This window comes from Cetorhinus maximus, chromosome 3 (genome assembly GCF_964194155.1).
Source record: "Cetorhinus maximus chromosome 3, sCetMax3.hap1.1, whole genome shotgun sequence".
Lineage (NCBI taxonomy): Eukaryota > Metazoa > Chordata > Chondrichthyes > Lamniformes > Cetorhinidae > Cetorhinus > Cetorhinus maximus.
The window spans coordinates 198,065,165-198,087,744 of NC_135881.1; the positions used below are offsets into that span (position 1 = coordinate 198,065,165).

Sequence of the window (22,580 nt, forward strand, 5' to 3'; positions counted from 1 at the left end):
TGAAGATCCTGGTGGGGGGGCAGTTGGGTGAGAGGTCTGTGAACAATTGCCTAGAAAGGTAGGAGCAGGAGTAGGCCATTCAGCCCCTCGAACCTCCTCTGTCATCCAACTAGATCACGGCTGATTGTCTACCTCAATACCATTTTCCCGATGTCCCTTGATGTCATTAGCACCTAGAAATCTATCAATCTCTGTCTTGAACATAATCAGTGACTGAGCTTCCCAGCCCTCAGGGGTAGAGAATTCCAAAGATTCACCACCCTCTAAGTTTAGAAATTCCTCCTCATCTCAGTCTTAAATGGCCTATCCCTTATTGCCTTCTCTCTGTTCCTTTGCCAGTCCTTAAAACCTACCTCTTTGACCAAGCCTTTGCTCAACTGTCCTAACATCTCTTTATGTGACTCAGTGCCAAGCTCTGTTTCATAATTGCTCCCATGAACACCTTGGGATGTTTTACTAGGTTAAAGGTGTTAAGTTGCTGTTGGTGTTGTCTTGGGTATTCAGATTAACATTCTATTGGCTTGTTCAGTTGAACACTGAATCACCGAACACTTCTAAGCCTCTGTCAGCTTTATCCTTAGCTACTGCAACACCATCCATTAAATATGTTTGCCATTCATTTTTCCTTCCTCTGTGCAATATTTTACACTCATCTACGGTGAGCTTCATCTGCCATTGTTCAGCCCAGTCAAATGTTTTGCTTAGCTCCTTCCATAATATTTGGATCCCAACCATTGATTCTACTGCCCTTGTGGTTTGGTATCATCTCTAAATTTGGTCAGTTTGCATTGTGTGGCAGAATCCTTCGACAGCACCTTCCAAACGCACCACCACTGCCATCTAGAAGGACAAGGGCAGCAGGCACATAGGAGCACCACCACCTGCAAGTTCCCCTCCAAGTCACTCACCGTCCTGACTTGGAAATATATCACTGTTCCTTTACTGTCGCTGGGTCAAAATCCTGGAACTCCCTTCCTATCAGCTCTGTGGGTGTACCTACACCACATGGACCGCAGCGGTTCAAGAAGGCAGCTCACCACCACCTTCTCAAGGGCAGAGAAGGATGGGCAATAAATGCTGGCCCGGCCAGCGAAGCCCACATCCCGTGAATGAATAAAAAAACAATCTAAGTCATTGGTGTAAAGTAGAAATTGTAGTCATCCCAGCACTGAACTTTCTTATCCCCGAAGCCCCACAGTTTTGCTTGTGGAAATAGATGGTTAATCATCCCTACTGTATGAGGGTATTTATTATAGCTCACAGGGAGGCTTTTGGCCTTGATCATTCTAGACTACTTCAAGTGGTTTCATTCTCTCCAGTTTAATTATGTGACAGATCACCCTGCGATAGTTTCTTTCCTACAATAACAAAAATCACGCACACATGCACAAATAGGCGGATGAAAGATTTAGAAACAGTTAAACAATTTCTCTTTCTAGGGGAAGAAAAATCTGCCATTCACAGCCAATCCATAATTCATGTTGAAATCAATATCAATCAAAACCAATAGCGAGAAACACGCCTTGCAAATCACCCTTAAGGGATGGAAATGCTTTTTAAATATAATTTAACAGGGCAGGTTTTACTCTATCTGCGTGATTGTGCGTGTGTATGTCTGAGTGATTGGGGAGCGTGTGTGCGTGATTTGGGGTGCGAATGTGTGACTATGACCGGAATTTTCCAGCCTCACCAAAAGACCATGGACTTTTGTTGGCCCGCTGCATCCCCTATGGCGAGACCCACCGCAGTAGGGCCAGAAAATCCTGGTCCATGTATAAGTGCGTGAGACTCGGGAGCACATGTCTGTAAAGCTACATCTGCGTTACTGTATATGTGTGGCATGTGCGTCTGCGCGTGAGCCTGGATGTGTATGTGAGGGACTCGGCGTGTTTATGTTCAGCTTGTGTATTCGTGCCTTACCAGGCATGTATTCAGGTGTGATTATGTAACATGCGGGCCTCAATATTCATGTTTGGCGAGGCTGGAGACAAAAGTTCTTACCTGTGTTAAAAACTGCAGCAAAGACCCAGCACTGTCCATAACAAACGGGCAGCTGAGTCTGGAAATACTGCAATAAGATTTCGACACTGCTATTCCAGGCTGTGGGTGCCACTCCATTAGCGTATTTACCATCCCAACATCCAACGAGAACACCAGCATCATCTTTAGCATTAATCTAGGGGCCAAAGAGAATATTTCATTTCTCATATGTTGCATTTTAATTAAATTACAGATATTATTCAGAAACAGTTTCAAAGCAACTTGGCTGGAATCCTGAAAACCGAATGTTGAGTTGTTCTCTTATTACTGAACACATTGAAGTTCACTTGTCAAATTATTAAAACACAATTTAAGGAAGTATTACAGGATTACAATATTACAGCTTTTACTACGGTTAACAAACACATTTATCAACGTGTGTAAAGATGTATTTGATTAATGGCTATTTTAATTTTGAGCGATTTAAAATATTTTCGCAATGATCATTTCAGGTCCTCTTTGGTTTGGATTCCGATGAATGGATTTTGATGTGTTGTAATGTCCAGTTATAATCTCATTACCAAAGCTGTGTAGATAATTGTGGAACAATGGCATTGTGCAGCACGGTTTAAATGCATGCCATCGATTGTAGTGATTTCACAAGCTGAGATGTTAACAACTGCACTTATTAAATTCTAACAACCTAAGGATTTCTTAGTAAAAACAGAATATGTCAAAGCTGAGCACCCAGGGGAAGAATTTTCCTGTCGTCGAGCGGTGGGGGGGGAGGATGGGGCTCGCTTGCCGTGTGTAAAACGACGCGAGGTGATGTTGGACGTGCGTCCCCGACGTCGCCGTGCATCGTTTAGATTTTCAGATCGGCGGGCGCGCAGCCGACTCAGCTCTGCGCCCGCCGGACTGTCAAAGGGCCTATTAAGGCCATTTAAAACCTAATCAATTCAATTCAACGAGCTGCCCATCCAACCTTAAGGTTGGCGGGCGGATGAAGGGCCCGAGGCGGCCTTTGCATTTTTCATAAGACCTCATCCACGTGAGGGATGAGGTTTCAAGAAGTGTTTTAAAATCTAATAAAAGTTTATATTTTTGCTCTTTGACATGTCCCAGCTCATGTGATAGTGTCACATGGGAGGGAGCATGCTTTAAAAGCGTTAAAAACCTTTATTTAACACTTTTAGCGCTGAAACAAATTTCCCTGAGGCACCTCCGTGCCTCGGGGAGGTCTCTGCGCTCTTTCGCGCGCATGTGCAGGGAACCCCTCCCTCCCCCCCGCCCACACAGGGAGCGCTCAGCGCTTCCAGGCGAGCGTCACGCTGGGTGGGCCCTTAATTGGCCCGTCCACGTAAAATGGCGGCGCGTCCCCGATTGGGGGCGCTGATCGGGTTTGCGCCTGCCCCCACCCACCCCCGCACAACTCCGCCGACAGGGGGGCAAATTTCTGGCCTAGTATAATGTTACGGACAGGAAGGGGTTCAATTTAAAAAACAGCCCTGATTTCTCCTCTCACTGCCCGTCCATAGACAGAAAGGTGTTTTGGATTTTTGATTTCCCCCTTTGTAAGTGGTGGCGCATTTTCCCCAACCCTCCAGTTTTTGGAGCGATCCGATCCTCTATTAATGATCCCACAGCCAACTCGAGATAGGGTAAAATCAGAGCGTTGGTTTATTTTACACACACTCTAAAAAAACGCGGGAAAGGGAATCGCATGTAGTGCCCCGGTACATTCACACAATAGAAGGGGGATAAGGGAAAGAAAGAGGTAGAGGGCAAGTACCATGGACAAAATAAGAATTATTGTTTCACGTGAGCCCAGAGTCCAGAATGAAAAGTCCAACGGTGTAATCCTTCAGAGAGGTTAGCAGGCTGAAACTGATGCGGGGGCGATCCACTTTTCCAATAGCGCTGACTTCCACGGTGGGAGAAGCACATAGAGGTGAATCAGTTTTGCAGTAGGAACTGGTGTGGAAGTTCAGATGTTCCAGTAGAAAACAGTGTAGATAAGGGCCAGGCAATTTAAACCTGGACAGAGCTCTGTTTCTGCTGCTGCTTTGTTAATGGAAGATGGCAGACTGCCTAGACCCAGCCCCACAAGGCAATATTACAGGTTCCAGCAGCTTGCAGGGGGAGGGGGGGGGGGGGGGGGAGGGGGGGGGGGGAGAGCATGTGGTCGGGGGGGGTTGTTGGTTATGTGACACAACACCCACTCCTCCCCCTTGGTTTGGACAAAGGGTGTATATTCCTGGTCTGGATTCTTGACATGGTTAATGTTGCACCCATTAATAAGTTTCAGCAGTTTCAAGGCACCCCCCCTTGTCCTCACAGATATAGCGTCACTGCTAGCCAGAGTTCTGCCTTAGAAATGTAAAGAGTCTTTGTGCATTTCCTTGGAATTGGATTTCTGCAGTCCCAGGGCAGTAGTGCCTCATTAGAGATAACGAGATCCTTGCTGTTTTCTGAAGGCTAGGAAATCCTTTTGTGTGAGATGTGGCTTATCAGGCTTCAGTCAGTATAGTGCCTTTATCCATTTTTAAAAAAATAATAATTTTATAAAGTAGCCAGGATGATATAGATATATATACATATATATATATTTTCCCTTATGTCTTCTGGGCATGGCAATACCCTTTACATCTAATCAGGAAAATCCATGTTATGTTCTTTATTTCAAACTGAGCTCTGCTCACATATAGAAGTTAAAAACTTGATGCGATTCTTGAACAAGTGAGAACATAGGAATAGTTTTACAGCAGATCCATGTTAGTTGAAGTCAGGAAAGTTTCCTGTGATTCCACTCCACTGTCAAAGTATTGCCAGCTAGATTTCCGCCCGCCATTCTGTGTGCACACCTGGCTTCAGTCTGTTTCCTGGGGTCACTGTATTTAAATAATAAAGGTGGGTGCCGGCACCTTTAATGAGATTGATGAGATGCCTGACTCTGTGAGGCAGAGAACTCGTTGCCATGCTTTAACATGCTGTAAATGAGCCCAATGTCTTCTTAGTTGAAAAAAATAAAGAAGATTTACAATTAGTTTTACTGCCATAACACCCGCCCCCCGCCTCCGCTTAAAGTTAGAATCCCTCCCTCTCCCCTACCCAAGGCCATTAGCAACACATTTGCTAAATGTCCAACCGGCTGTTTTTCTTGTGTGTTTCGAAACAGCGAGTGCTGGCAAGTTATTCAACCATCGAGGGCATCACAGTCAAATCCATTTCCATCGTAACCCTAAATCCACGAGTACATACTTTCTGCCAGGCAGCCCTGAATATAAAGTTAGTTTAAAAAAAAAACCAGACAACTCTTAAAACAGTAATGTTCTGCTCCTAAGTCCAGGATTTTAGAAGCTAAATGTTTTAATAGTCAGACACCCCGAGCACCAATATCCCCACTAATGGGCAACTGAGCAAGTACATAGCCTGAGTGTTGAAATCCTTAGGAAATAGCTTTCCTGCTGTGCAGAGATCAACTTGTGTTACCTAATTGTATTTTGTGAGGTGTGTGTTTAGTCCCCTATTTGGCAAACCAAATTGCTTGATCTATCTCGTGGGGCACTTGATTGAAGCTTAAGCTGTCAACCAAGTTCAGAGACTTTAATGAAATGACACATAAGCGTGGCAGCTCCTAGCTAAAAAGGCACTTGAGTTTTCTTACAGTTAATGAAGTTCATGACAGCAGACATAGGCATTCTCAAGTTAGCACATTTCAAAAAGTTAGAGTGGAATATAGGAATTGCTGGACATTAAAAGGCCAAGGTTCATCCACTTCACCTTCAACCATCCTGGTAGCCACATAATACAATAATGGAGTTGTCCCCCAATCAGCAATCAATCTCCATCAAGCCCACAACAGCATCAGGGATTACACAAGGTAAACCAATGATGGACAGCTTTGTAATCCCTAGGTCCAAAATCAACTTCTTTCTCTCAAGCACGCTATGTGTCACATGTCACGTCTCAATTTAATTGTTAATCCAAAAATGCTATTTTCTGAAGAAAATCTATCTAATTTGTATTTGAACGAATCAATAGTAATTACTTCCATTGACTCCCTAGGGAGTCTGTTTCATAGGCTGACCACTCTCTCATTGAAAATTCACTTCCGCAGATTAGTTTGGAATCACTGCCCTTAAGGCTGTGTCCTGCGGTTCTATTGTTCTAGACAAACTGGAATAATTATTATGATCTGCATTATTCAGCCTTTTAAAATCCTAAAAACTGCAAACATATCCCCTCCTGGCCTTCTCTTTTGCACTGAGAACATGCCCAATTTATGTAACTGCGCCTCTTAATCCAATCCCTCCATCCCCTCAATCATTCCGGCTGCTGTCTTTGGTATCCTATTAATAGCTGCAACATTCTTTCAGTCGTGTACACAGTATTGTAAGTGTGGTCACACCAATGATTTATAAAATGGAAGAATTATCTCACTAGCTTGCCTCAATATTGATCATTTTAATATGTTGCAACATTTGGCAAGCTTTACTCACTGCTGCCGGGCATTAATGTGATAGCTTCAGTTTATTGATAATCAGGGTCCCCAAACTATCTTTCGATTCAATGCCCATTATTTTCTTTCCATTTAAGTAATTCTCCCTTCCTGAATTTTTTGCCTCCATGTGATGCACTTTGCAATGTTTAACTTCATCTGCCACCTGCCTGCCCAATTCTCAAGGAAATGCAAATTTCTGACTCAGCTTTGGAGCATACCGCCTACCTCAAAGGAGAATAGCTGATAAATAACAGGAAATTATGGGAATTTCTACAGACAGAAATTCCTTTAGGCAATGTATCTTGAAGTAAAATTTGGACCAGTCATCAATCACGTCTATAGAACAATTAATCATCAAACATCAGATTGGGCAGGATCAGGAAACACTCTGGCATTATGAGTGATTTAAATGTAAAGGAATCTTCAATCAAACAGCCTATGTGACAAAGTAAATTACTTCCCCCATCAATTGAAGGGTTGACTTAAAACTCACAGAATAAAATTAAATACAACCAGGGAGATGATGAGGTCCAAGCCAACAGCCTGAAAGTTGCAAATTAACAGCAGCTCTGTCAGCACTGTCAATGTCAATCATTAGTCCAAGTTTCACATTCTGGCATGTGGTACAAAAGAGTTTCTTTCAACAATGAAAATTTTCCCATGAGACAAAGAGAAAGCTTTACAACCATGCATATGTATTCGTTAAAAGGGTATTTCTCAATCCATTGAATACTCGTTTCTCCTTGAGAAACCTCGGTTAAGGAGCAGAGTGCGAGACATCACTCAGGTTGAAGAGAAGAGCAGGGAAGATGAGGTAAATCGAATGGTTATGTAACGCTGAGAGCAGCTGGATTTCATTCCGTTCTCCAGCAATTCTACTGAAACATGTCAGATGCTGAGAATGATCCAGTCAGTGAATTTTCCCCTCATCCCCTTTATATTTTCTTTTCCACTGATCTTACCCAGTGTTTACATTTTCTGTTTTATCTCTAGAAGATCAGTCAAGTTTCCTCTTATCTGGTTCCTGACAATGAGTCGTGTATTTTGGATTCATTGAAGAAAGCTGCTTGCTGAAGAAATCTGTGGGAAATGGCCTCACTTAAAAGCCAGCGCGTGTTTTTGGAGTGGCACTGGGACACCACACTACGCTTTGGAGATAGGTTTTATGAACAGGAAAAAAATGAAACCACTCCCAAGTGTTTAACCCCCTGGGCAGGTTTTACCGGTCAGCGAGCAGGGGGTGGGGCCCGCTCGCCGATGCGTAAAATGACGCGGGGGTAAGTCGGGTGTGCGTCCTGGCGTCACCCCGCGTCATCCTATTAAAAAACTACTTAACGTGAATGACGGACCTGCCCATCCAACTTTGAGGTTGGCGGGCAGGCCGGGAGCCCTGGTGGGCTTTGGAAGAAACATGGAACCTCATCCACGGGCGGGACGAGGCTTCATGAGGGACTTTCAATTTTTATTAAATGTTGAAATAAAAGTTGTGGACACGTCCCAACTCATGTGACAGTGTCACATGAGGGGACGCGGCAGGGAAGTTTTTAAATCGCCTTTATTGAAAGTTTTAAATCGGAGCCGATCTCCCTGAGGCAGCGCTTAGCCTCAGGGAGATCTGTGTGCTTTTTTTGTACGCGTGCACTGGGTCGGCTTTAATTGGCCCGCCCGCGTAAAATGGTGGCGCGCCTCCGTAGGGGGGTCGCTGATCGGAAGCTCGCAGTTCTCCCCCATGGTGGGGGGGGGAATGTTGACCCCTGTCTTTCCCATGGATGCAAATGATCCTTGCTCATCTTCTTTCCCCAAAACCATCTTTATCGTGCCAAAATTGAAACAAAACTGGGGGGGACGTGTGTGGTATTACAGACCTGGTGGTTCAAACGTAATTGGCTTGTGCAAAATGTTTCTTCCGCGATTAGAAATTCTGGACAGAATTTTCCAACGGGCTTCGGGACACCGACACCAGGACTAATGAGGGTCTCGAGCCTGCACTTGCTGGGAGCCAGCCTGGTGGAGCTATTTTTCACCGGAAGCAGCCAACCTCCCTGTTTACCACACTATTAAGGAGTGGAGGGCGCTACTGAGGCAGGTCTGAGAACTCCTCCTCCCTGCCCAAATTAAATCTCCCCCCTGCGACCAAACTCACCTCAGGGAAGGGCACTAAATTCCATCCCATATCTCTGTTCCTTCACTGTTGCCTTCTTCTCCAGAAAGCATCCTCCATTATTCGAGGGGCTATGGCTTTACACCGTGATTTTACTATAAGGCAGGGTGAGGAGGCAGATTCCACCCCCCATCTACCTCAGACAGAGCAGGAAGTGAATCCCATGCTGTTGGTGTGATTCAGAACCGCACACTAACTATCTAGCCAACTGAGCTAAACCACACTCCCCACAGCCTGGGAGTGGGGGCTGGAAAATATATCATGCATGATTGAGGGGGAGGGTAAAGGGTCAGGGTGGGGGGGGTGAGCGGGAATGAGGAGCCCAGAAAGAGGAGAAGCACCAAAGCCCACGATTTCTCTCCCTGGCCCTGCTCTCTCCCACACCCACCCTGTCACTGGGTCCAAGACGTCAACTCCTTTCCTAACAGCACTGTGTGTGTACCTACAGAGGTTCAACAGGATGGCTCACCACCACCTTCTCCAGGGCTCACGCCCCATGAACGAATTAAAAAAAAGCTCTCAGTGTGCACTCTACCGGCTGTATAGTCTGGCTAGCATTGTGTTCCCTTTTTCTGTTTAAAGCAAGAATATAATTGCATGTGTAGCCTTACTTTTTGAAGGTACACAGGCGATACAACGTGCAAACGACAGAGACTACACTGATGGTATCCCCGTGTGTACAACTGAAAGATGGGTGGGCAGCCTAGGCTAATTAAACCTTCAAGTTTCACACAAGTTAGCAGGATTGCTACATTTCAGGTGGAACTCAGCAGCAGCTTATTTTTTTTAAATTGTGAGCATTTGCCGGAGATCATCAGTAAAATCTCGAAACGAAATGAACCATAATTGTAAGATTTACACCTTAAACAACAGCGCGAAGAACAGGTTAGCTGGTCAATTCTTTTGTAAGCTATTTGTGGAACCTGCTGGTGCACAAATTGGCTGAAGTGTTTTCCTTATGTTACAATCAGGCGAAACATTCAACTTTACCGGGGGGGGGGTGGGCAGGATTTTCCCCTCGTCGGGCAGGCGCAGTGGGCAGGCCCGAGCGGCCGTGAAACAGTCCCCACCACCCCCCCACCCCCCACCCCAACCTTCCTCCCCCCACCGTGATCGGGCCCCGACTGCAATTTCACGCTGACTGGCCAATTAACGGCCAAGAGCGGGGCTGAGAGCGTCAGTGCCGCCGGGGTGGGGGTGGGGGCGGGAGGAGGGCTGAGGTTCTGCACATGCGCCCGGGGGTGGGGGGGTGGGGGGAGCGCTCACGTGAAAGCTCCCCGAAGGCACAGAGATTTTAAAAAACAGAATTAAAGGTGTTATAAAAATCCAGAAAAAAACGCCTGCACAGCGGACTTGCCCACCTTTACACCTTTACACGGTGATTATCATCCTGCCCAAGCACTTTTGTTTTTTTAATTACAGAAACTTCATCCCGGCCCGTGGATGAGGTTTCGCAAAAAAAACCGCAAAGGCCGCCTGGCCTAATCGCCTGCCCGCCAAGCGTAAGGTCGGACGGGGCAGTGAAAAATTGAAGCTGATTACCAGTTTAAGAGCCTTAATAGGGCCTCTGAATTGTCGGCGGGCGTGCTACCAATACTTGCACGCGCCCGCCGACCGAAATATCGCGCAAGGGCGCAATGACGTCGGGATGCTCACCTGACGTCACCGCGCGCTATTCCACGCTCAGACGTGTCAGGCGCACGCCCACCCGCTGAGCTGAAAACCCTGCCCCAAGAGATGCGAAGCTGACTGTAGCAGATCTGCCGTCTGTCATACATCCTGAGTTTCCTTTGCGTTGGCTTCAATAAATAGAAAAATCAGGCGGAGGAGGGGTTTATAAGGTGTGGTCGATCTACTACTGCCTTACCTTACACTGCTGTCGAAGCTGAAATTTCAGTTGTACAATTCAAAATGCCACATTGGTTGTAAAGCGCTTTGCCGTGTCCTGAGGTGATGAAAAATCCCACACAAACGTGTGTTCTTCCTTCTTTTAGTTTTTAAAAAATTATTCTTTCACAGGATGTGGACGTTGTTGCCCATCCCTAATTGCCCTTGAACTGAGTGGCTTGCTAGGGCATTTGAGAGTGCAGTTAAAAGTCTGTGGGTCGGGAGTCATGTGTGGGCCAGACCAGATTTCCTCCCCTAAAGGGCATTAGTGGACCAGATTGGCTTTTAGGACAATTGATAATCATTTCATGGTCACGATCACTGAGACTAGGGATTTGAACCCATGTCCCCAACACACAGCCTGGACCTCTGGATTACTAGCTCAGTGACATTACCATTACACCACCCTCTCCCCACGCGATCAATGTTCCACCTTATTGTGGAATTCAGTGCTGTGTGGGAATTCTTGTGAACTTTCTCAAAGTTTGAGTTAAGGGAACAGAGAACTTGCATTTATATGGCGCCTTTCATGGCTGCAGGACGTCCTAAAAGGCTTCACTGCCCATGAAGTAGTCTTAAAATGTAGCTACCTTTGTAATGTAATGAAAAGCAGCAGTAAATTTGCAGACAGCAAGCTCCCACAAATAGCAACGAGATGAATGACCAGATAATCTATTGCTTTCGCAGTGTTGGTTGATGGATAAATTTTCGTCAGAAGTTTGGAAGAACTCCCAAAACCCTAATCAAAATAGTGCCATGGGATCCTTTGCAGCTACCTGAGAGGGCAGACTAGCCTAGGTTTAGTGTTTCATTTGGAAGTCTACTCTTACATGTTAGGTATCTACATTACACATACTACATATTATTACATATTACACTTACATTGTATTTACAGCATAGAAACAGGTCATTCCGCCCAATTGGCCTACGCCAGTGTTTACGCTCCACACAAGCCTCCTCCCACCTCTCTTCATCTAACCCTATTCACACATCCTTCTGACAATGCTGCAAACTCTCAGTACTGCAATGAAGTCCTGTTTCTACAAACTCCTAAAATTACTCCACAATGTTAACACTATGATAATGCAGTTTTATCAACTCACCATTGCAGATGCAACTCGGCTGACTTTAATTGGACAACTTCTTGTTTGCAAAGGCATTCGTGCTCTGTCCAGCATGTAAATACATGAATCCAGTATATCTCTTTCAAACTGGATGGAAATAAAGGGAGAAACAGGTGGTTATAAAATTAAGATGCAATAATTTATGCCTGAGTATCATTATGGTTCCTTGATATATTCTGAAAATTAAAAGCTATGGTCTGGATTTTCACGAGTCAGGTCGACTTGGGGGCCCTTTAAAAATGGCAGGTGGGTCCCACATCCGGGGGAGTCCATGCGGAGCATGTGCAATGCAATAACCCTCATGGCCGAGTGTACTGCCTCCTCCATGGAGAGAGTGGCGACTCTCATGGAGAGGCTCCCCGAGGAGCTGATTCAGGGGTCCTGGGGATGTGCTCGGATCTGTGAGCCCTCACTCCGGCAATGGCCTCAGGTGGTCACTGTCAGTGTGGGAGATGGATTGGGCACCCGGTCTGGATGATGGCAGCAGCTCCTCTGCCCCTCTGCCAGTGACCGTGACATCTGATGAGGCTGTGGTGACTGGGTAGATGCCAGCCGCGGCACTGGCCACTCCCTCCCAGGCGGGGCCAGCACAGGCTCCAAGGGCCAGAGGATGCCCGCCAAGGTCATCAAGGCCAACAGGACAGCAGAGTGAGCAGGCTGTCTCCAATGTCAGTGCCAGAGAGGGGGGAGCACCTAGACGTTGCACCCACAAGCGAAAACTTAAAGCACCTTAAGCACAACACAGGCTTATCGCTGGTGATATTTTTTCCCACCACTTTTACATTAAATATTATTTGGTGTAATGGATAACACCTTTCAATTTCATTTGTATTATGTATGCCAGGCACCACAGCATTAAATGTGTTTGTGTTCAACAAGCCTCTGGGTGCTTCATTAATTCTGCGGGTGCAGGGTAACCCATGATGTTATCAGTGACTTGTTTGTCATTGAATTTTATTGAATGGCACATAGTGCATGTTCATCAAGCAAATGTTCCTGTCAGGGATCGAGTATGGAGCCTGCAGCCCTGGCATGTGGTGGTGGTTCTTATTTGGTAGGCTAGCTGAAGGAGCATTGGATCAAAGCCTCCCAGGTGTCCCTGCCTCCCTGGAGGTTGCCCAGGTCAGCGTCTATTTCCTCAATATTCTCCTGTCCGTGCTGGTCCTCGGACTCGCAACTGGACTCATTGCCTGTTGCCAGAGCAGCTCATCAACATCTTCTTCCTCCACTACATCCAGTGCCAGATTCAGGAGAGCGCAGCATGCAACCACTATTAGTGACACACGATCTGGGGGTATTGCAGTGCGTCCCCTGAATGGTCCAGGCATTGGAAGCGCACCTTGAGAAGACCTATGGCTCTTTCTACCACTACCCTTGTGCGCCTCTGTGTCCACCGCGCACCTGCCTAGCGAAATATCACGAGGGTGCACGGTGGCGTCAGGATGCACGCCCGGTTATATTACGCTCGGACATGTCGGGCGCGCACCCGCGTGCCCAACATACAATTCTGGCCCATGTTTTCTATGGGGAGCACGTGTTCTGTTATTCTCATAGATGTCAGGGCTCTCAGCCAAGCCTCATTATGCACCCTTGGCTAATTAACCCAATCCTAAAATTGCCTGCCTGCGTGCCTGCCTCAGTTTATCTGCCATTGAAATCCCTAATCCATGCATTTATTACCTCTAAACTTGGCTATTTAAATGTTCCATTGGTCATCTTCCATCTTCTATCTGTCATAAATTTAAGCTCTTCCAAAACTCTGCTGGTCATGACTTGGTCCTAACTCACACCAAGCCCCATTCACCAATCACTGCTGTACTCGCTGACTAACTTTTGCTCCTGTTCCAGCAATGCCTCAATTTTAACATTCTCATCCTTATTTTCAAATTCATGGCCTCACCCCTCCCTGTCTCTGTTACCTCCGTCACCCCCACAACCCTCTGAAATCTCAGTGCGTTCCTGCAATTCTGACCTTTTGAGTGTCTCCAATGTTAATCGTTCCACTACTACTCACCATGTCTTCAACTGCCTAGGGCATAAGCTCCGGAATTCCCTCCCTGAACCTCTCTGGCTCTCTACCTCTTTTTCTCTCTTTTAAGACACTCCTTATAGCCTGCCTCTTTGACCAAGCTTTTGGTCACCTGTCCTAATATCTCCTTTTGGTGTGGTGCTAAATGTTGGGATTTTATTAGATTAAATGTGTACATAAATGGGAGCTGTTGTTGTATACTCCAAAACTTTAAAGAAAACCGACCAATGACATGACCTTTGCCCCATTCCTAGGATATGACTGAGCTTTGGCTTGGCTGCAGTGCAGAGATGTTTATTAAAAATATCTGAACACAATGGGGGCAAACTATCCAAAAGATATACAAAAGCAGTACCTGACCAAAAATCCAAGGCCTAGAGGTTATTTCTGTAAACTTCCCATAGTAAATGCGACCAGCGTCGTTTAAGACATACTCTTCATTTTCTGCTTCATTATCCAGATAAACCATATCCTCTGAGCATTCCAGCAGGTGCAATTTACAAGTTTGAAACAAAAGAGGCAGAATAAATTAGACTTTGTGTGTCATGTGGCTAAAGATGCACAATTGAGGAATAATGTTCAATCCTGCAAAATTCTAAAACGCGTTAAATGTCGAAAATGTATCTATCTCCTGCTGTATCACAACGGAAAGTACAGAATGTAGTTAGGAGTGACTATCAGACAGTAACTTATTCCAGATTTTCAGCTGACATCACACATTAGAGCAATGTTTCTTGGGAGGGGACTTTCCCCATGTCGGGTGGGCCTGGGAACAGACATGAGACCAACCACCGCCCACGATCGGGCTCTGACTGCCATCTCACTCCGGCTGGCCAATTAACGGCAATTATTAGCATGAAAGGGGCACTAAGAGCCTCAGCGCTGCCAGGGTGGGGGCAGGAGGAGCGCTGAGGTGTGCGCATGCGCAGGGGTGGGGAGCGCACACTGACAGCTCACCGCAGGCACAGAGCTGCCTCAGGGAGGCTGACGGGTTTTAAAATATGAAATAAATCCTTTTTACAAACGACATAAACATGTCCCCACGTGTGACTCAGCCACATGAAGAGGGACATGTAAAAAAAAACGATGTTAATGTTTTTTTTTGTCCTTTTAGTGAGCGTTGGAAACCTCATCCCGCTCGGGGATGAGGTTTCATTAAAAAATGTAAAGGCCGCCTGGCCTGTTTGCCCGCCCGCCAACCGAACGCTTGAGCGGGCAGCGAAAAATGCAACTTAATTAATTACTTAAGAGCCCTTAATAGGCCTCTTAATTGACGGCGGGCACGCGTGAGAGGTGAGACTCTTGCCCGTCGTCATCACACACTATTTCACTCCCACTCAGGTTGTGCACACGCCCACCCACCGCCCCCCCCACGGAATGAAAAATTTTGCCCCTGTTGTACTGATACCACCTGAACCTGAGGCTAAACTACGCGCTACTCACACTTGCTGTCATTTCTTCTACTACGCTGTAGACAGGTCACCTTCAAACCTTTCACTCCCACAGTGAACCCCAACAATCTGCAATGCATGTTAGAAATCTGGGTGCGGACGACACATGAGTTTCCAAGTATTTAAACAAGTGATCCAAATTTCTCCCAAATTTCTGCTGTGTGCTGTCAGCAGCCAAGGCTCATTGCCAGGAGAGGAAATTCATTCCTTAAATTCTTGGTCACAACTAAAAATTGCTAATGCTGGCTATGAGGAGGACTGTAAAAGAAAGAAAAAAGACTGAAGACTGTGTGAAGTTACCGTAATGTCAGCCCTATCGAATGATGCTGCTATGGGATTGACTGGAGGATGGGGGAAGGGAACTGATTACTTGCAACTTTAAAACGAAACCAGATTTGAAGGGGTTAGTATATTTTTAAAAACCAATCCATCGAACCGTTTTGCTGGCATTCATCACCAATTTGATGATTTCACAATAAGACATGCGGTATATTAAATAATACGCAATACCTCTACACCAAGGGTTGAAGATAACATAGATATCTGTATCGGGATCTCTCGCAGTTCTGCGGATTCCATATGGGGTCATCACAGCGAAATACATCCTGAATCGCCCCACGATACAATGCGGAGGGGATACGACTGAGAGACTGAGTGTGTTGGCCCTGGTTGACGTTACCATGGCTCCCCATTTTCCTTTCTCCAATTGTTCTTGGATGTAAACCGGAACGTAAGTTTGTTTGGTGATGTCTGGGTATCGACCTGTTCAAAAAAAAACACATGCAGTGAGTTTCTAATCAAAACCACTGATTGACATTTTAGTCTTAAACTGGTCATATTTATCTTTACACACACACACACAAACACACACAAACACACACACACAGACACACACAAACACACAATAGACACACACAGACACACACGCTAATCTTAGGCCTACATTTATAGGGCAAAAAATGTCTCCAGAGCATGGAAAATATCCACACGGCAAAAGAATTATGACCGACTCAAAATTTCCACAATAAAACACTGGAATGCACACTCTCCGAATGCCTCTCCTGTAAATTTCATTCCCAATACTTTCTGAGCTCATGTTGGCTGCCACCTATTTATAATGACAAACAGTTTAAAAATTAAATAAATGTGAAGACCCATTGAAACATTTACCCACATTGTTAGCTAACTATCACATCGTTGGCACACCCCATCCCACAACCTCGGCCTAAGTTTTCCCCGCCCTTCAAATATTTACCCCAAACTCCCCACTGTGCTCCTCATGCTCCATCATGGGGGCCAGGAGTTCCACTAGTTTGGGCATATTTTCTTATTGTTTCTCAGTTCTATGTTTAGTTTAATTTATTTTTCCAGTCAGAATGGTGGATGCTCCCAACTTTGCTTTGGCCAGTTTTAGCCAACCCAACTTCCAAAACGGGAAAGGCAGAAGATCACAGGCAACCAAGATTGTTTTTATTTTCAATGCGGTACGCGAGGGGGAAAGGAATGAAAGGGTTTGTTAATAGGGTGAACGCAGAAGCGGTGAATGGTAGGAGGCTAGTGTGTAGCATCAAGCACTGGCTCGGGCCGAGTGGCCTATCTCGAAACTCTAAATGTTGTGGGGAAGGATTTTCGAGTCGGCGGGCGGGGGCGGGGCCTGCTCACTGAGCGTCCCGACATCACCGCGCGTCATTTAGATTTCCAGTTCGGTGGGCGCGCAGTCGAGTGGGCCCGCCAGACTGTCAAAGGCCTATCAAGGCCTGTTAAAAACTAATTGAATGAATAAAATGAGGTGCCCGTCCAACCTTTAAGGTTGGCGGGGGGGCAGGCGAAGAGCCCAGGCGGCCTTCACATTTTTCATGGAACCTCATCCAGGGGTGGGATGGGGTTTCATGAAGGGTTTAAAAATTCAATGAATTTTTAAAAAAAAATTCATTGCCGTGTCCCAGCTCGTGTGACACTGTCACATGAGGGGACATGTTTTAAAAGTTTTTAATTTCTTTATTTAGTTGTTTAAAACTTAAACTAATCTCCCTGAGGCACCTCTGTGCCTCAGGGAGATTTCTGCGCTCTGCGCAGGCCCCGACTCAGGGAATTCCCCCCACCGCCCGCACATGGAGCGCGCAGCCCACGTAAGTTGGTGACACAGACCCGATCGGGGGCGCCGATTGGGTTCACACCTGCTCCCGCCCACCTCCGCACAACCCCCCCCCACCCCCAAACGGGGAGAAAATTCTGCCCCCTGGTAAATGCAGAGGACAGTGTTGCTGACAGCGATTTGGATCAGTTAACTGTGTACATGTGGAAATGAAAATCCCTTAGGCCAGTAACTCAAGTATGTCAGGAAGATATAATAATTTTCATAATGATATTGGACTTTATTGTAAAAGTAGAGCAATAGTGGGGTCCGTGTCTATGGGCGTGTGTGTGTGTGACTTAATTGAAATAAAGACAGCTGGTCTGAAGGCTTTGACATAAGAAGTGAAGCTAGGTTTGAAATGCTAAATAGGTAAATATAGGTGAAGTTTTAGAATATGAGGTGTAAAGGGAACATTTGCATTTTAAAATAAACCAGAGTAGCTTGAATTCAATATAGGGGATAAAATGTCACACCAAGCCAGAAGAAGTTAAGAAACAGTGTGTATTTTCCCCAAAGATTACTGGTAAAATTAGTACAATGATAGATTTTTACTATTAGAGAGGTAAAGTCCAAAGACATAGTGAAACAATGGGAATTTGCATTCAAAGGGGAAAATATGTATAAAGGAGTGAAAGCTGTGTGTAAGGGCAGGCATTTTAAGATCTAACACAATTGTGAAAAGCCTCCAGCATCCAAGCCTCAAGCTGCTGTCTACAAAGAACTGAAGTAAGAAAACTCACGTTGAATTCGACTGTTCAGGGTATTGTGTTACTTTGCCTGGGTCTTTTAAAAACCTATGGCCAGAATTTTCCCATCGGCGATTTGGGGGCGAGGCCCGCTCGCCAATGGGAAAATGATGCGGGATGACGTCGGGAGGAACCCCCGACGTCATCCCGGTCCCTTTAAATTTTTAGGAAGACGGGCAGACAGCGAAATCAGCTGTCCACCCGCCGATCTGTCAATGGCCAATTGAGGCCATTGACAGACTAATTAAGATCATTAAAGTCCCTGCCCGTCCAACCTTAAGACTGGCGGGCAGGCCAGGAGCCCCAGCGGGCTCCAGATTATTCATGAAACTTATTTTTATTTCTCTATATTTTACACTTTTGACAGCGCCACTAATCTCCCTGAGCCAGTACTTGGTCTCAGGGAGCAGTACGCTCTTTCGTGCACATGCGCAAAAGAGTGCACTTTGACAGCTGGGGATTCCCTCCCCCCCCCCACCCCGCACAGGGAGCGCATAGCGCTTCCCGTCGGGGATGCCGCTGGGCGGGCCTTAATTGGCCCGCCCACTCAAAATGGCAGCCGGCCCCGTTTCGGCAGCGGTGATCGGCTGTCCGCCCGCCGCTGAGCCAGTGGGGCCCGCACGCCCACCAAGGGCAAAATTCTGCCCTATGCGTTTTACTGTCGCCCTAACAGAGGTGTAACTGGGACTTAGGTTAATCAGGGGAGCTAGGAGTTATCATAATAGTAATTTGTAGACCTATATGTGTGCTTAAAATCTTTTTCTTTTATTAATAAACATTTAATTTAGTTTGTAAAATGTCTCTAAGACTCAGTGGACTAATTACTACTGAATTCAAGGCGCGCCATAACAAAGTACTTAGCTAATTATGAAATGAAAACAGAAAATGATGGGAAATCTCAGCAGGTCTGGCAGCATCTGTGGAGATAGAAACGGCGTTAATGTTTCGAGTCTGTATGACTCTTCTTCTGAGCAGTATTATGCTTTTACTTGGAGTGCCTTGTCTCAGTTTCCCTGGCCTCGCTGCTGTTTCCGGACTTACATTTTGTAGTGTAAAGAGTTAATGTTAAATATGTAAATAGACAGTCTACATCATCACTGATGTAAGATCATGTGACAACAGACTATGCTGAGAAATAGTTCTTTGTGAAACCTAGTGCTAAGCCTTGTATTGTACATAGTTAGTAGAATATTTAATAAAAGGTAAAGTTTACCAACATAAAAATATAAGCCAAATACTGCAGATGCTGGAAATCTGAATTAAAAACAGTAAATTCTGGAAAAACTCAGCAGGTCTGGTAGTATCTGTGGAGAGAGAAACAGAGTTAACATTTTAAGTATGTATGACTCTTCTTCAGAGCTGAAGCAAGGTAGAAATGTGATGGATTTTATACTGTTTAAGAGGGGGTGGAGCGGGTGGAGCAAAGTAAGTCAGGTATAGATGGGAGCTCAGGAGAGATTGGACAAAGATGTCATGGCCACAAGACAAAGGGAGTGGTAATGATAGTGTTAAAGACTAAGGCAGGTGCTAATAGTGGCATAAAGGTCAGATAGCAGAATGTGTTAATAACAGAACAAGGGTCAGCAGTCTCTGAAAGCAAAACATAAGAACAGGTTACAGACTGGCCCTGTGGGGGGAGGGGGTTGGGGAAAAAATATATCAAAGTTGGGGACAGAGTCCATGGTCTGAAGATGTTGAACTCAATGTTAAGTTCAGAAGGCTGTAGAGTGCCTAATCGGAAAATGAAGTTTACCAACAACCCTGCCTCCAGTAGTCTCTATCGATCCTGACCAAAGACAACGTCTAATGCCCACAATATTGACAACAGAATTTTCATGGTCTCTCTCTCTCTCTCTCTCATTCTAGCACTGTTTCCTGTTGTCTGGCATTGCTTCACTGCTCCTATTCCTCCAAGTTAGAAATAATTGTATGGAAAAGTCATGGAGTATTCAGTAGATGGCACTGTTCCCAGAGACCTTCTCTGGGCTATATTATAGCATGACCTCTCCTCTGGCCTGACATCTGAAGCATTGCTATAATATGCCAATTCTGCTGTGCTCAGTAATTACTCTGGTGGTTGCGTGGACGTTAGGTTTGTTTCATTAGGCAAGATCAGGCGGGTAGCGGGAAACAGAGTTAACATTTCAGGTCTGTGGCCGTTCATCGGAATTCCGATAAAAGGTCACAGACGTGAAACGTTGGGCAGAATCTTGCCCTCGGATGGCGAGTGGGCCCCACCCGCTCGGTGGCGGGCGGACAGCCGACACCCGCCGCTGAAACGGGGCCCAGCACCATTTTGAGTGGGCGGGCCAATTAAGGCCTACCCAGCGGCCTGCCCGATGGGAAGCGCTTCCTGTTCCGGGGGGGTGGGGAGGGAATCCCCAGCTGTCAAAGTGCGCCCTTTCGCACATGCGCACTAATTGTGCACTGCTCCCTGAGGCAAAGTGCTGTCTCAGGGAGATTAGTGACAGTGCACAAAAGTTAAAAAATAGAAAAATAAAAATATTATTAACATGTCCCCCTCATGTGACAATGTCACACGAGATGGGACATGTTAACAAAAACGACATAAAGTTTAGTAAAGTTTTTAAAACAGACATGAAACTTCATCCCGCCAGTGGATGAGGTTTCATGTATTATCAGAAGCCCACCGGGGCTCCTGGCCTGCCCGCCAGCCTTAAGGTTGGACGGACAGGGTCTTGTTGTTAATTATGTTAATTAGCCTGTCAATGGCCTTAATTGGCCATTGACAGGTCGGCGGGTGGACAGCTGATTTCGCTGTCCGCCCGCCTTCCTAAAAATTTAAAGAGACCGGGATGACATCGGGGTTCCTCCCGACATCATCTCGCGTCATTTTCCTATCGGCGAGCGGGCCCCGCCCCCAAATCGCCGACGGGAAAATTCTGGCCATCAGCTCTGTTTCTCTTTCCACAGATGCTGCCTGACTTGCTGAGCCCTTCCAGCATTTTCTGTTTTTATTCCAGGTTCCCAGCTTCCACAGTGTTTAGCTTTTGTTAGTCTTAGCTTCTAACAGCCACCCTTCTTTGGTCTTCCAGCAAGCCTGGCACAGACACCTGTCACAGAAATAAAGCCTTGCGAGCACTGTTAGAAAACCTGGCGTTGATCTGCATAATATGGTGAAGTTGATCACAGATCACTTGTACCTTGATAGAATAAGAAGTTTTTCTGCTCATGTTAGACCGTTATGGGGCGGAGCTGGGCGGTGGGGGGGTGGGTGGGGGGGGGTGGGTGCAGGGGCAACAGTAGATGTATGTCACCCGATCGCCTCCTGTTCTTTGGGGAAAAACAAGAATCTGATGGAATTAGACAGCCCTGTCATGCTGATGTTGCCAGTCAGTGCACGAGAAGATAAAAGGCTTTAACCCTCCCGAATAAAGTGCACGTGGTCTCTTGGATGCCAAAGGCCCTCCTGGCGTTGGCCTGAAAGGAACCAGAGCTAGAAAAATTGTGATCGGTGCTAGATGCTGGAGGTAGAAGAAACTCGACAAACCCATAGCCCCATTTTCAGGCCTCCATTTGCAACATTGGCCGAAGACCTTCTATAAAAAGGGGGCACAGTTCACAAACTCTGCTACATCTTTGTCTCTGGGTGCTGTGCTCTTCAGTTATTGCCTGGTAGCTTTTCCTGGAACTGCAAATCTGATGAGTGACAGTACAATGAGCTCAGACAATACATATTTCCTGTCACTTTTTTCATTCATTCATAAGCTGCAAGCATCACTGTCTAGACCAGCATTTATTGCCCATCCCTAATTGCCCTTGAGAAGGCGGTGGTGAGCTGCCCTCTTGAATGGCTGCAGTCCATGTGGTGTAGGTATACCCGCAGTGCTGTTAGGTAGGGATTTTGCACCCAGCGACAGTGAAAGAATGGCGATATTGTTCCAAGTCAGGATGGTGTGTGGCTTGGAGGGGAACTTGCCGGTGGTGCTGTTCCCATTCATCCGCTACTCTTGTTCTTCTAGGTGGTAGAAGTGGCAAGTTTGGAAGGTGCTGCCACAGGAAGCCTGACAGCCCTTCTCTGCTGAAGCTCATCTTGCCCAATGGCATCGACTGCCAAGAGATAGCTTTGAAAGGGAGCTCCAGTGTAATGAACCTGGTTCAGAATCCCTATAGATGAGAACTTGGTTCGTTTGCCATACCCGATTCACAAGAGCGGTAGGGGTTCATCGTGTGGTACATAATGGCTCTAATTCGGTGTGCTAACCACTGAAGTGAACAATTATGCCAGCAATAACCAGAATTCAGGCCAATTCCTGCCTTAGACAAAGCAGTGGCCACCATCCCCAAAGCCTCCACAGCAATTTCAGAACGGGTGAAAGCCAGACAGTATGTAAGACAGATACCATGGGCAGAATCTCCTGTTTGGTGAGCAGGGGGCGGGGCCCACTAGCCAACACGTAAACTGATGCAGGGCGATGTCGGGCGTGTGTCCTGACGTCACCCCGCGTCATTTAGATTTTCAGTTTGGCGGGCACAAAGCCGATTCAGCTGTGCGCCCGCCGAACTGTTAAAGGCCTATTGAGGCCATTAAAAAAGTAAT

The 22,580-nt window shown here is 46.2% G+C and overlaps 1 protein-coding gene across 1 annotated transcript in view; it reads right to left on the reverse strand.

Annotated features, from left to right (window-relative positions):
- LOC144679173 (coagulation factor XIII A chain-like) overlaps positions 1–22,580 on the reverse strand; it is a 122,401-nt gene that overhangs the window by 49,670 nt on the left and 50,151 nt on the right. The window contains exons 3-6 of the mRNA XM_078539557.1: positions 15,647–15,898; positions 14,041–14,159; positions 11,636–11,743; positions 2,002–2,176 (exon numbers count right to left, since the gene is read on the reverse strand). Of these exons, the coding sequence (XP_078395683.1) occupies positions 2,002–2,176; positions 11,636–11,743; positions 14,041–14,159; positions 15,647–15,898 (654 nt within the window). The remainder of the gene's footprint in view (positions 1–2,001; positions 2,177–11,635; positions 11,744–14,040; positions 14,160–15,646; positions 15,899–22,580) is intronic.